This window comes from Choloepus didactylus, chromosome 22 (genome assembly GCF_015220235.1).
Source record: "Choloepus didactylus isolate mChoDid1 chromosome 22, mChoDid1.pri, whole genome shotgun sequence".
Lineage (NCBI taxonomy): Eukaryota > Metazoa > Chordata > Mammalia > Pilosa > Megalonychidae > Choloepus > Choloepus didactylus.
Genome location: NC_051328.1, coordinates 3686488 through 3700248, shown reverse-complemented (window position 1 = coordinate 3700248; position 13761 = coordinate 3686488). Strand labels below are relative to the sequence as shown.

Sequence of the window (13761 nt, the reverse complement as noted above, 5' to 3'; positions counted from 1 at the left end):
TACACCTACCTGCCTTTATGTTACAGAATGCTTTCACAGGTCTCGTTTTGTTTTGTTTTTAAATCTACTTAGTGTTGAATAATAAGAAATCTATCCAAACTGGCTTGTTTTTATAACAGGATGAATGAATTCAAATTGCACCCCAGTATTTACATTTAGATGTTGTTCACATCATTCCTCTAGACCTGAAGCTGAAGGAACAGTTATCAGTGGTGAGCGGCCTGAGGAGAGTAGGAAGGGAACCTCAGCTATGGGTAATCTTCCCATGTAATCATCCATGTAGAAGATTTCCACATGGGTTCTTTGCTGGATCGAAGAGCCCTGAAGCTTAAGGGAAGAACACCTCCGCATATGCTGCTGGTTCTCTCTCTGGTGTAGCTTTTATTTACACCAGCTGCCTTTTAGTGCTGCCCCTGACAGTGGCTAAAGGTGCCAAACTGAGTACTCTCTGTCTCAGAAGCCTACCCTCACCCTTCCAAACTGAGGGGGGAACACGGTCCCGGACTCCTCTACTTCTTTTGAAATTATAATTTTTCAGAGGTAGCTTACAAGTCAGCTCCAGTATAACCTCCCCTAGTTTCTTTGTTGAATCTAGTCCTATCTGAATCTCATCTAGCAGAAATTCTTCTGAGTTTCTGGCACATGAGGGACATCCTTTCCTAGTTGTGAAAATGATAATGTCTACGTTCCATATTTATATATTCTTGGTTATTTCTGTAAAGAATGGGAGTTAGCATACAAAGTTTAAATAAACATTTTGCCCAGAAATCTCTACAACTGCAATTTACAAGCCTGGAAAAAAATTCCTGGTTAGTAACTAGTTTAACTTAATAAATAAGACAAGTGGGAAAGGGAGGAAACCTAGAGTAATTTACTAGGCTATAAACGACAAATATCCAAATCTGCAATTTTAGTATTCTCAGGCCATCAGACCACATGCACCTTGTATTTGTCTTATATCATTAATTAAAATAAATATTGGAGCAGAAAAAATATTACCAAGAGAATACCAAAATTTCAAAATAATACTTAGAAGGCTCTTGGTGTTACCAAGTTACCTAGAAGTTCCTCATATTATACACTAACCGTAACATCAAAAAAGAAGATTACCGACTTTGAAAATTGTCACTTCTCCATCAATGGCACATGCAAATACCAAGCAAGCATATGCCAATATGGAAGCTTGGCAGCTGAAATGGAAGAAGAGTAGTTAAACATGTCTGAACTTGTATTTTTTCTCACAGGTCTGAACTAATAAGGAGAAAGGGGCCTCTCCAATCTCATAGAATAGGACCACTTCACTTAAAGGGTAGACACTGGAGGGCTATGAGTTAAATGGACTTCCCAACAGTCCAGCTAGATCCAGACCCACATATGAATTCAAACTGCGCAGGTGACAAGAAGGGGCTACTTCAATGGGAATGTGTGTTCTAATGCATTTATCTTACTACCAAGTTGCCAGAAAAATATGAATTAAAAACAAAACCAAGAAATTTGACTTCAGCTTGTTTTTTTAGTTTAAAGCACCAGCATTTTGGTAAAAATCTTTCAACTACAAGGCAATATTTTGTAATGACACATAAACATGAAATAAATTAAGATATACATTTACCAGTATAGTTCATAGCAGCTTTTATTTTTAATAGCCAAAAAATTGGAAACAACCCAAATGTCTCTCAACAGGTGGATGGATAAACAAGTTATAGGGCATATCCAACAATAAAAAGGAACAAATTACTGATACATGCAGCAACATGGATGAACCTCAAAATAATTATGCTGAGTGAAAGTAACCAGCACCACTACCCACAAAGTACATACTATATAATTCCATTCAATAAAATTCTAGAAAATATAAACTAATCTACAGTGGTTGACTGGGGTTTGGGAGGCAGGAAGAGAGGGGGAGGGAAAGAGTAATCATAAAGTGGCATGAGGAAACTTTTGGAGTGATGAACATTTTCATTATTTTATTATGGTGATGGTTTCATCATATATACATATGTCAAAATGCATCAAATTGTATACATCACGATTGTGCAGCTTTTATTGTATGTCAATTATACCACAGTAAAGCTTGAAAATAATGGAAAAAATTACCAGTATTGCTTTTAAGTAGTTCCTTCTAAATTTCAACAGTGTACCTGATTTAATTCAATGAAAATTTATGAATTCCCCAAATTTAGAAGAAAACAAAAAGTGAATTAACCTCAACGTTATACACAAACATTCTAATAGAAATTTAAAAACATCAAAATCTAAGAAATAGGATGGATGCAAATTTACAAAGTATTCATGAAAGAAGAATAACATAAACAGAAATACTGACTATAGCTGCTTTCCAATGCAATAACCTAAGAACTGTAATAGAGACGAAATCTAAAGGTTACCAAAACAAAAGGAAGGTGATTAGGCCAATTTTCATCTTAGTAACTAGCCACTCCCTTAATTTTGCCCCAATAGTTAATTTAACATAAGTATGCTTCATACTGGGTCCTCTTTGAGACCAAAAAAAAGAAAAGCAAACAAATCTTGATACTTAAAAAGATGGTCCTCTATAGGTTAACAGGCAAGTATTTTTTATATAAAAAATTCAACATCCTGAAACCCTGTGTGTGTACCAAATCTTAATGAGGCATGAACATGCTTTAGAGCTAACATTTTTCAAAATCTCTAGCATTCTTTTTCATATATCATCACCTTTATTAGTTGTAATTCCAACTTATTTTCATTAGAACAATTATATTTCAATTTTATTGTTTTTACATCTGTCAAAGCAACAACACTGCTCTGCAAAATTAATCATACACAATTAAGTCCTTGATACATGCTTTTTGATTTTGTTAACAAGTGATAGAAAAGATTACATCATCTTGTTAGGAAAACATTCTCCTTAAACACCGTGTTTGTTTTGGCTTCCTTTAAATGAGTTCCAACAAAGAGCTATTTCAAAAGTTGATTGTTTTCCTCACAGAAGCTGTGCTGAAATCTCCAGACATCTTTCAGGTTGATGTTATTTTTAGTCCCAGATAATCTATCTGCTATTTCCAAAACTTCCTTCTCAATGTTTTCTTGAGTGATGCCCTTCACATCGATGTAGTAGCAATGGGCACCAGAGTAATGGCAGGAAGTGCCTTCCAGTATTCTTGAGTTGTTCTGGCCAGACCCATGGATGAGTAGAGGATGGAAAAAGATGGTGTTTCCCTTCTCCATCACCAGGTGCACGTGAGCATTGTTTTCCCCGTAGCCTTGAATCCCATGGAATGTTATATTTACACCCTCTTTCCACTGGGGTTAGTCGTGCTGCTTCAGGGGGTCCTTGTGTGTTCCCGAGAGCACGCACAGACAGCCACTATTGTGGTCAGTGTGCTCCATGGCTGTCCAGGCACACACAACCTACAGCTGGACCTGAAGGGGAAACAGTGCAGGTCCCGGTGCAAGAGATGGCAGGACACTGACTTGCCTGAATCTGGAGATCTGTTTAGCAGCATGGTGGGCGTGGCGTTGGGTCCAGTGAAGCACTCCATGTATTTGAAAATCTTGGGGAGAAGGCAGAAGATGAAGAGTTCCTCGTTTTCTTGGAAATCTTGATCTTTGTGACCACTTTTTCTTTTGGAATATATTCTAATTTTGTAATGGTCACATCTCTCATGACCATTAATCCCATTGGCTTCTCCTCCTCTCTGAAGATTTTTTCAAACATACCCCTAAAGCACTAGATATCAGCATTGGATACCAGATTTTTAATGACAAAAAATTCATTTTCTTCATAAAACTGTCTCTGTTCCAGGCTTCGAATATCATTATCCAGAGCGTCCTAGAATTGTTCAGGATGAACACTGGCAGGGGAAATAGCTCCTGAAGGCGGGTGAGCTACAGTGGTTCCTGGCACAAGCCAGCACAGGTGCTCCAGTGCAATGAGAAGGCAGACAGTGGCACAAGCCTTAGCCTCGGCAGCAGAATATGGCAGCCAGAGTGCCTGGACCCTTAATTCCTCAGGCACTCCACCTCCAGGGTAGGGGATAGGGATGGCGGATGGATGGGATGAGGGAGAGGGGGAGGGATGAAGACAAGAGGGACTAGGAACAGGGGTTGTGGTGAGAGGGGAAGGCCCAAGGATGGATCACTGATGTGGGGGGGGGGGTCCTCTAGCATTTTTTTAAATGTAGTAACTATATTAGGATGATATATCTGCTCAATTTTTTAAAGTCAACCATACAGCTACTCTGATGTCAACAGTGATTTAGGCAATCAATTCATTTTGAACTCAATAAATCTTGTATGTAAACTAAAAAAAAGTGGGTCCAATAATAGAAACAAATGCAAATAAAATGGTTCTGAGAATTACGAAAGCCAAATGAGTATAAGGTATCCCAAGGGAAAACACATAGCAAATTCATAGGAAAACTGGTTATCGAAGGCTCTTGATAAAATGAAAAATTCTACTGAAGAATAAAAAGAATTTAAACTCTTCAAATAGGCCCCAATAGGAGAAAAAATCTGAAAATGGTAAAACTCTTTAATTGTTATCCTGTCTTTATACGTAACCTATGTCTTTAGGAAAACATAAAGAAAAGAGTTACTATCTATATTTGGTACTTACTGTCAACTACCTCAGTGTTAGTTTTCTTATGTTTCTGACAAATAGTACATAAATATAAAAATTTTATTGTCTGATTGATTGGTATTGAGAAATACATATCTTATCAGTTATAGAAAAAATCCTACATTCTCCCAAATCAGGGAAAAGGCACCTTCTTGAAGCACCTTCTTTTCCTATTTGATCCCAGGACTTAGGTAATATGAGTTTAGTCTCCAAATAATTTACACCAAGAACTAACTGAACAGTAAGATAATCAATAGGAATTATTTAAATGAGGATATGTGTGAGCTTTCTGAGTGGCAGACTATAAAAAAGGTGTTATTTTGTTGGCTCACCAGTTGTACTTTTGTTCCAAGGAAGTTCCACCATAAGTTCCAAATAATTCCTAGTCAGAGCATATTCTGGCATTGACTGAGGCATTTTTTTGAGTCTGTAGGGAAAAAATACATAGCAAATACGTTCAAGAACATAGAAAAATTACATAAAAATCAAGTATAGCTACAGTTTTTGGTCAGATATATTGTGCACATTTGGTTAAAAAGTATGTTAATTTTAATGAAATTAATATTAATTTTGTATATTAATTTTAATAAAAATTTTATAAATACACTATAAAACAAAATAGAAACCTCTAACCTGAGGAAAAGAACACCATATCTGATTCTATCCTTGAAATACGGTCTCACCAGTGTCTGCCCTTTGTGAGCTCACAGGGAAAGTCTTAGGTCACACATATCCACTAATTACACTAAGATTTAACGGCCTATCCAGTTATTATTTTGTATCACATATGAGGTCAGCACATAAAAGCAAGCTAACATCAGATATTTAATTAAAAAATGTAACTTCCATAACAAGGTTCTCTTGGACATAACTGATGTTACACATTTATTAACCGTCAGAGTCAATATAAAATCCCCGTAGACTACATTTACTAATATTCTTAACTGTGAACCTCAGAAAGTCAAATCTTTAGTTACTAAGTATTTAATTCATCAATAATTCATTACTTAAAGAAAATACAATATGGTTACACAGTTGCAAGTACTGTAAGGGTTGAAAAAATGGCTTTCTACTTAACCCTGAGAATAACCAGAAAACGCAATCAACTCATATACCCTATTCTGTTGTTGAGGATTCCTTGCACTATATCTTATATAAAAACAAAGTGACTGTCCCAGCCTCCTACAGCCTATAATCTAAAGAAGCAAACAGTGAAGTGAAGAACATAACGATAACTGAACAAACATTATGTCCAAATAAGAAGTATGGTCTATTCTTTAAGACAATGAAAAGACCGTTATAAGAATGATAATTCTGACAGCATACTGTAGGTGGAAGAGTTGTATCATTTATCCTCAGTACTTAAGAATGCTTTAGAATTAGATCTTGGTTGAGAAATGAAGAAAGAGGGGGAAGTATTCCACAGATCAAGGCTATCCCCTGAGAACTGGGAAACTATGAAAGGTAAGAGTTGACAATGGAAAGATAAAATGAATAGAGTGGTCTCTAAATACATTATGCATAAGAAAAAGAAAATAATCAGAGAATACTCAGCAGAATCAAGTTTCCATGAGCAACAATTTTTAACATTAATAAACAAAATGAAAACACAAATGAATGCCCTCTATAATTTACCTTTTTATCTCTTTGACACAGATTTTATGGGCCTGCTCTGGCATATTAGATACTCGTATTTTTTTCTCCAGCAGGATAATGTCATCATTATCTTCATCCTCATCCTCATCTTCTAAGGAAACATGTGTAATCCTCCTATTAGGGCGTATTGCTATAACCTAGAGTAGAAAATACAAGAGTGAAACTGCATGTCTAAATACATAGAAAATGAAGTACTCAGCCATACATTAGGTATGGTTGGTGCTGAATAAACAGTTTTATGGCTATATCTATTTTCTTCATACACATTACTACTTAACATCTGGTGACTGAATAAAGTCCGTCTTTCCTCCTACATCATGAAATTTCTCTCTAGCAACTTCAGCCTTTCTACCACCAGCTCTATTCTGTCTTCAACCTACAGAAAAGGCTTCTTTCTCTCAAAATATTTTATCTTACTTATGACCCCTTCCATTAACTACCACAGTATTTACTTTCCTTCTTGTGACGCTCTGCTTCTCAAACAAGTGGCTTTCACCACTGCCTCTCCTACCTCACCATTCACTTCATTAAGCCTTTAGCTTTCATTTGGATGAAACTGTTCTTTCAAATCCAACAACCATCTTCTGTGCCAAATCCAATGCCCTTTTTTTTAATATTCATTTTATTGAGATATATTCACATACCACGCAATCATACAAAACAAATCATACATTCGATTGTTCACAGTACCATTACATAGTTGTACATTCATCACCAAAATCAATCCCGGACACCTTCATTACCACACACACAAAAATAACAAGAATAATAATTAAAGTGAAAAAGAGCAATTAAAGTAAAAAAGAACACTGGGAGCCTTTGTCTGTTTGTTTGTTTCCTTCCCCTATTTTTCTACTCATCCATCCATAAACTAGACAAAGGGGAGTGTGATCCTCATGGTTTTCCCAATCCCATTGTCCCCCCTCATAAGCTACATTTTTATACAATTGTCTTCAAGGTTCATGGGTTCTGGGTTGTAGTTTGATAGTTTTAGGTATCCACCACCAACTACCCCAATTCATTAGAACCTAAAAAGGGTTATCTATATTGTGCATAAGAGTGCCCACCAGAGTGACCTCTCGGCTCCTTTTGGAATCTCTCTGCCACTGAAGCTTATTTCATTTCCTTTCACATCTCCCTTTTGGTCAAGAAGATGTTCTCCATCCCACGATGCCGGGTCTACATTCCTTCCCAGGAGTCATATTCCACGTTGTCAGGGAGATTCACTACCCTGGGTGTCTGATCCCACGTAGGGGGGGAGCCAATGCCCTTCATTTGTGTTCTCTTTCTCCATTATCTCTCTACCATATTTTAAAACTACCTCATATGCTCTTTAAAATTGCCACTCATTAACATCATGAATTAACTCCTGCCATGACTGAAGCAAAATGATATACTGGTATTTAATGTAAAAGTTTCCAGAGTTTCCTAACCTGTGAAGTAATCTGTTAGAAAACATTTTTAAACAGTAAAAATATAATTTAATGAGAATGTAATAATTGAGTATACTTTCAGTCTTACATAAATACTAGATAAAATTAATACAATATTAAGTTATAAAAAACAGGAAATGAAATACTTTTTTTTAAAAAAGTGAGATTTAAAAAAAGTAGTGCATCAATGATTTCACTGTTGAGACAAAAGCATTTTTTATGCAACTTTTCCCCTAGCTGCTAAAACAGTACTTTTTAATTCTTAGAAAAACAGCAACAAGAAAGTTTTAAGCTAAATCCAAATGTTATCCTCTGTTTCCTACATTTTCAAATAACTGTCTCTTATTTGATAATTTTATGTCTCTTATTTGATAATTTTATGGTGCACTTCTGAACAACTTTTTTTCTAAGTGATGGTAATCTTTACCAATAGTAAACTGCAGTTTTCTGTGACTCCCAATGCAGAGGGTACATTGGTTTGTCCTTCTGTACAAAGTGAATTATTGAGTCACTGATACGCTCTCAATCCAGGAATAATTCATATTTCGTGTGTGTTTGTGTGTTTGAAACAGCATGGTATTCCGGAATACTCAACAGCAGTATGGTGATCATTACTTCCTACCTCTCATCACTCTTTTCAGTCTACTGCTCCTTTGCTCTTGTTCTTCTTTTCTCTACACTACACTCCCACTGATGAAGGAACACTTTCATGCACATGACCATTAAATCTCTAACATCATTCCCAAGCTATCACTTAAGTCAAGAGCCCTGGATCTCCAATAGCCTTTAGAGAACTGTGGTTTTCATGTCTTGCCACTTAAATATATTTTCCCATCTTAACTCTCTCCAGACAAACAAATAGTAAAATCAGTAGCTGAAGGCAGACTTCAAACAGACCCATCTTACATATAACTGTAATGTATGAAAAAGAAGGTACCACAAATCAATGGAAAAGGAAAGGATTATTTAATAAACAATGTTGAGCTAAATAAAACACTATTTGGCAAAAAATATGACTGTTCTCTTCATCTCATTTACAGGATAAAATAAATAATGAATGAGTTAAAAAGTTAAATGCTTTGAAAAAAATTAACTAGAGAAAAAACAGAAGGGGACATTTATCAAACCACTAAGTACAGAGAATGGTGACTAAATGAAAACTGAAACCTCTGTAAGTTAAAAACAAAACAAAAAATTCAGCCAAATTGTGGCACAACATACTAACACAGTTCTTTTTAGGAAACAATTTTGTAGTATGTTCTTAATACTACATGGAGCAAAAAAAAAAATGTTGCACTGAAAGACATTCATCAGTTATTTCCTAATGTTTAAAACATGGAAAACATTAGAAACAATAAACAATATTTAACAAAAAGGAAATCGGCAGAGGAAAATTATCTATTTGGATAATTACCGAAAAAAAAACAAAAACGAGAAAATGCCTGCATGTTTAAAAAAAAGACCCAGGCATGGGAAAGGACTAGAGGAAGCACATCAAAATTTTAACAGTAACTTGAGTGGTACGAGACAATGAACTTTTTTCTTCATTGTTCCATTCATTTCCCAATTTTTCTGTCATGAAATACATCTCCCACCGTACAAAACAACTGGGAACCCAAAGAAATGTATTAAAAGAAATATTTACCCTCTTATCATCATCTTGCTTGTGTTTTCTGGTTTTTTGAAGTAATTTTAGGCCTTCAATTTGTCTCACAAGCAGTGGTATAGTCATCTTGAACCGCTCCTCCAGACTCACAGCATCTAAAATCTAAGGAAACAGGAGTCATTTAACAGACTCTCTCAGAAACACATGCTCCAAAAACAAGGCAGTCAGAGCCATAACATAAATTAAGTAAAAAAGACAATTCCTATCAGTATTCACAGTTATACTGTGGTCAGTACAACCAAATTAACTATATTAAATCAGTAAGGTTATTTGAAATGAACACCAGAATCCTAAACAAGGAAAAAAAAAAATACCGATTTTTCATTTAAAAATAAAGCTGTGTGGGGGGCGGGGCAAATGGCAGAGTGGTGAGGTGTGGGTTTTAGTTACTCCTCCAGGGCAGTTGGTAGAAAGCCAGGAACTGCGTGGACCAGACACCGCAGAGCAATTTGACTTTGGGCATACTTCATACAACACTCACGAACATGTGGAACAGCTGAGGTCAGTGAAATCTGTAACTTCCCGCGGCCAGGGGGCCTGCGCCCCTCCCTGCCAGGCACAGTCCCGTGGGAGGAGGGGCCATCAGTGATGCTGGGAACCAGGACGGAGAACTGCAATTGCAGCTCTGATTGAAAACTCAGACTGCTGATCAAAAACTCCAAACATAGATAGACTGAGACCAGACACTGGAGAATCCAGGAGCAAGTCAGCCCCACGGAGAGAAGATCGGGCTAGCAAAAAACAGCAAAAAAAAAGCCCAAAATAAAAACAGACTTTTTTAGAGTTCAGATGAACATAATATGGAGAAGGGTAGGGCTCAAACAGAATCAGGCGCATATGCAAATCCAGGGGGCGAGGACCCTTGCCTGAGAAGCCGATTTCTCTGCTTTCTTGATTGTTCCTTATTTGCCCTCAACTCCTGGTCTTTTAGCATTTCAATAGCCCATTAGATCTGTAAGGACTGTAAATAGTCCATACTGCGCCCTTCTTTTTCTTCCCTTCTTCTTCTTTTTTTTTTTTAATCTTTTTCTCTTTTTCTAGAACAATTATTCTAAGAAGCCCATTACAGAAAGCCTCAAAGACTTGTAATTTGGGCCCAGGCAAGAGCAGAGCTAAGATAGCTCTGAGAGACAAAGCAGTAAGTCTAGTGGTGGAGAAAATTTGCTAAACACTGTAACTTCCCAAGAAAAGGGGAGCGTGGCCCAGTTCCAGTGGTAACCCTCCTTTTGGAAACTCAGATCCCAGGGGCTGGAATTCAGAAACCAGCTTCAGTCAGCCATGCCCCTGACAGGGTCAGGGTCGCCAGGAGAACTAAAGGCTCCTCGCCTCCTTACACTGCTGGGGTAACTGCAGGCTGGCAAGTGTCACCTGCTGGACAGCGTAGGAGAAGCACAGAGTCTAAAGGCCTCACAGGAGGGTCTCATTCTCAAGGAAACTCCATACCCTCCTCCTGAGACCTGGGCCTCTCTGGACTGGGAAACCCTGACTGGGGTTGACCATATCTGAGGAGACCATCATGCAAGAAGGCTACACAGAGGCAGAGCAAGACAAAGAAAAACAAGAGGTGAAAAACTCTCATCAGCTAAACAGAATCTAAGTTACAGGTCTAGAATAGGCTGAACTGAACACCAAAGGTTAGAGAAGAAAGCCAATCAACAAGAAAACCCTAAGTAAAAGAATGAAAACAAAACAAGCTCCAGAATAAACTAATCAAGAAAGTCAGATGCCTATACAGCTTAAAAATAAAGCTATGTGTACTGTTTTAAGAACAAAAACAAAACATGTCTGAACTCAACTCTTTCTAGGAATTTTTCTTTAAAGACTGGGATATGTCTACATAGTAAGTCTAAATGAATTCTACATTCAAAATATTACATTTAAAAATATACAACACAGTGGCTGGGGCACTCGGAGCAGGTGCTGGGCCTCATGCCCACACTCCTTCTGGACAGCTCCAGACTCTCCAGAGTAAAGTGTTTTTAAAAAACCAGCCCTAGAGCAGCTAAGATGGCAGCATAGAGATGAGTGGAAGCTAGTTAGTCCCCCTGGAACAATTCATAAATGACAGAAAAATTAGTAAATAACCTGGAATAACTGCAGGGAGACAAACGTGACTGTCCACTCATCACACACCAACCTGAATTGGGAGGAATGCCGGAGATCGCAGCATAAAATCTGTAAGGAAAAACTGAGGATCCAAGCGGAAAGCCCCTCCCTCATGGAAGTCTCCCGGTGCTAGAGAGCAGCATTCTCTGAACAAGTGAATATACCTCAGCCCAGCTCCAACTGGGGTTTTAATTTAACTTCTCAATACAGACAGTGAATCCCCAACAAGCAAAAAGAAGCTTTTGGTGACAACAGACCTTGGGAGAATCAGGGGACGTATCTGTCTCAAGACATGGAGACCAAAGGATCAGGTGCTATCTCTGGCCAACAGGTGAATCTGGGAGCTTTCTGTCCCCTTCTCTCTCTCTGAACCTGGGCGGCTCAGTGGAAAAAGCCTCAGCCATTTTCAGCTCTCAGTGCTTTCCAGTAGAGAAAGCCTCAGCCATTTTAAACTCACAGCTCTCTGACCCAGACAAGGGTGGAGATAGCAGAGTCAGAGAAAGAAAGAATCCATTTATATGCAAATGACCCCTCTGGAGGGGGCATAGCTTCCCAAGAGGAAAGAGGAGCGGCCCAGCTCTACTACTTGCCTTACATTCAGAACCAGACCCCAGAGCCTGGGGAAGGAGAGCTGTGGGCCACACCAGCCCAGAGTGACAGGCTGACAGGCACCAGTTGCTGGGCATAAAAGCACAGGGTGTGTCAATCCTCTAAGACACACCATCAGGGAGACAAGATACTGAATATTTCCTCCTTCTGTGACCTGAGCTTGTTCTCATCTGGGAAAACCTGATTGGGGTGGCCTAGGAGGTCAGATGCCTAGACAACAGAAAACTACAACCCACACTAAGAAAAACAAAGTTATGGCCCAGTTTACACTTCAATTGAGATACAGGAATTGAAACAACTAATGCTAAATCAATTCAAAAAGTTTAGAGAAGATATGACAAAAGAGAAAGGCTAAAAAGAAAACACTGGGCATACATAAGGCAGAAATCGAAAGTTCAAAAAAACAACTGGCAGAATCTATGGAAATGAAAGGCACACTGCAAGAGACGAAAGACACAATGGAAACATACAACAGCAGATCCCAAGAGGCAGAAGAATACACTCAGGAACTGGAGAACAAAACACCTGAAAGCCTACACACAAAAGAACAGATAGAGAAAAGAATGGAAAAATATGAGCAACGTCTCCAGGAACTGAAGGACGAAACAAAATACAAGAATGTACGTATCACTGGTGTCCCAGAAGGAGAAGAGAAGGGAAAAGGGACAGAAGCAATAAGAAAGGAAATAATCAATGAAAATTTCCCATCTCTTATGAAAGACATAAAATCACAGATCCAAGAAGCACAGCATGCTCCAAACAGAATAGATCTGAATAGGCCTACACCAAGACACTTAATAATCAGATTATCAAATGTCAAAGACAGAGAGAATCATGAAAGTAGCAAGAGAAAAGCAATCCATCACATACAAAGGAAGCTTAATAAGACTATGTGCAGATTTCTCAGCAGAAACCATGGAAACAAGAAGGAAGTGGTGTGATATATTTAAGATACTGAAAGAGAAAAATCGCCAACCAAGAATCCTATATCCAGCAAAACTGTCCTTCAAATATCAGGGAGAGTTCAAAATATTCTCTGATAAACAGGCAATGAGAGACTGTGAACAAAACACCTACCCTACAAGAAATACTAAAGGGAGCACTACAGACTGACAGGAGAAGACAGAACTGAGAGGTTTGGAACACAATTTTGGGTGATGGTAGCACAGCCATGCAAGGATGCTGAACAAAGATAACTATGAATATGGTTGAAAGAGGAAGGTTAGGGGCATGTGGGACACCAGAAGAAAAGAGGAAAGATAAAGAGTGGGACTGTGTAATTCAGTGAAACGTACAGTGTTCAACAACTGTGATAAAATGTACAAATATGTTTTTTCACAAAGGAGAACAAATGTCAACCTTGCAAAGTGTTAAAAATAGGGAGGCAATGGGGGAAAAATACAATTTAACATAAACTAGAGACTACAATTAACAGAATCATTGTATTATGTTTTCTTTAATGTAACAAAGGCAATAAACCAAGGTAAATGCAGATAAGAGGGGGACATTCGGGAGGGGTATGAGATACTTGGCATTGGTGGTGGTGTCTGACTCTTTATTCTACTTTAAGGTTATCTTTCCTTTTGCTGCTTCCTAGCTGTAATGTTTGTTTTTTTTTCCTCTTTCTTTTTTCTTTTTCTTTTGCGTCTCTACCTTCTTTGACCCTTCCTCCTGCTTTGTGGAAG

General features: G+C 37.9%; 1 protein-coding gene and 1 pseudogene across 1 annotated transcript in view; both read right to left on the bottom strand.

Moving 5' to 3' along the window:
- Nucleotides 1-13761, bottom strand: part of LONP2 (lon peptidase 2, peroxisomal) — a 179355-nt gene that overhangs the window by 140237 nt on the left and 25357 nt on the right. The window contains exons 4-6 of the mRNA XM_037816336.1: nucleotides 9341-9463; nucleotides 6242-6399; nucleotides 4939-5033 (exon numbers count right to left, since the gene is read on the bottom strand). Coding sequence (XP_037672264.1) covers nucleotides 4939-5033; nucleotides 6242-6399; nucleotides 9341-9463 — 376 coding nt within the window. The remainder of the gene's footprint in view (nucleotides 1-4938; nucleotides 5034-6241; nucleotides 6400-9340; nucleotides 9464-13761) is intronic.
- On the bottom strand, nucleotides 1626-4932 carry LOC119518907 (annotated as a pseudogene).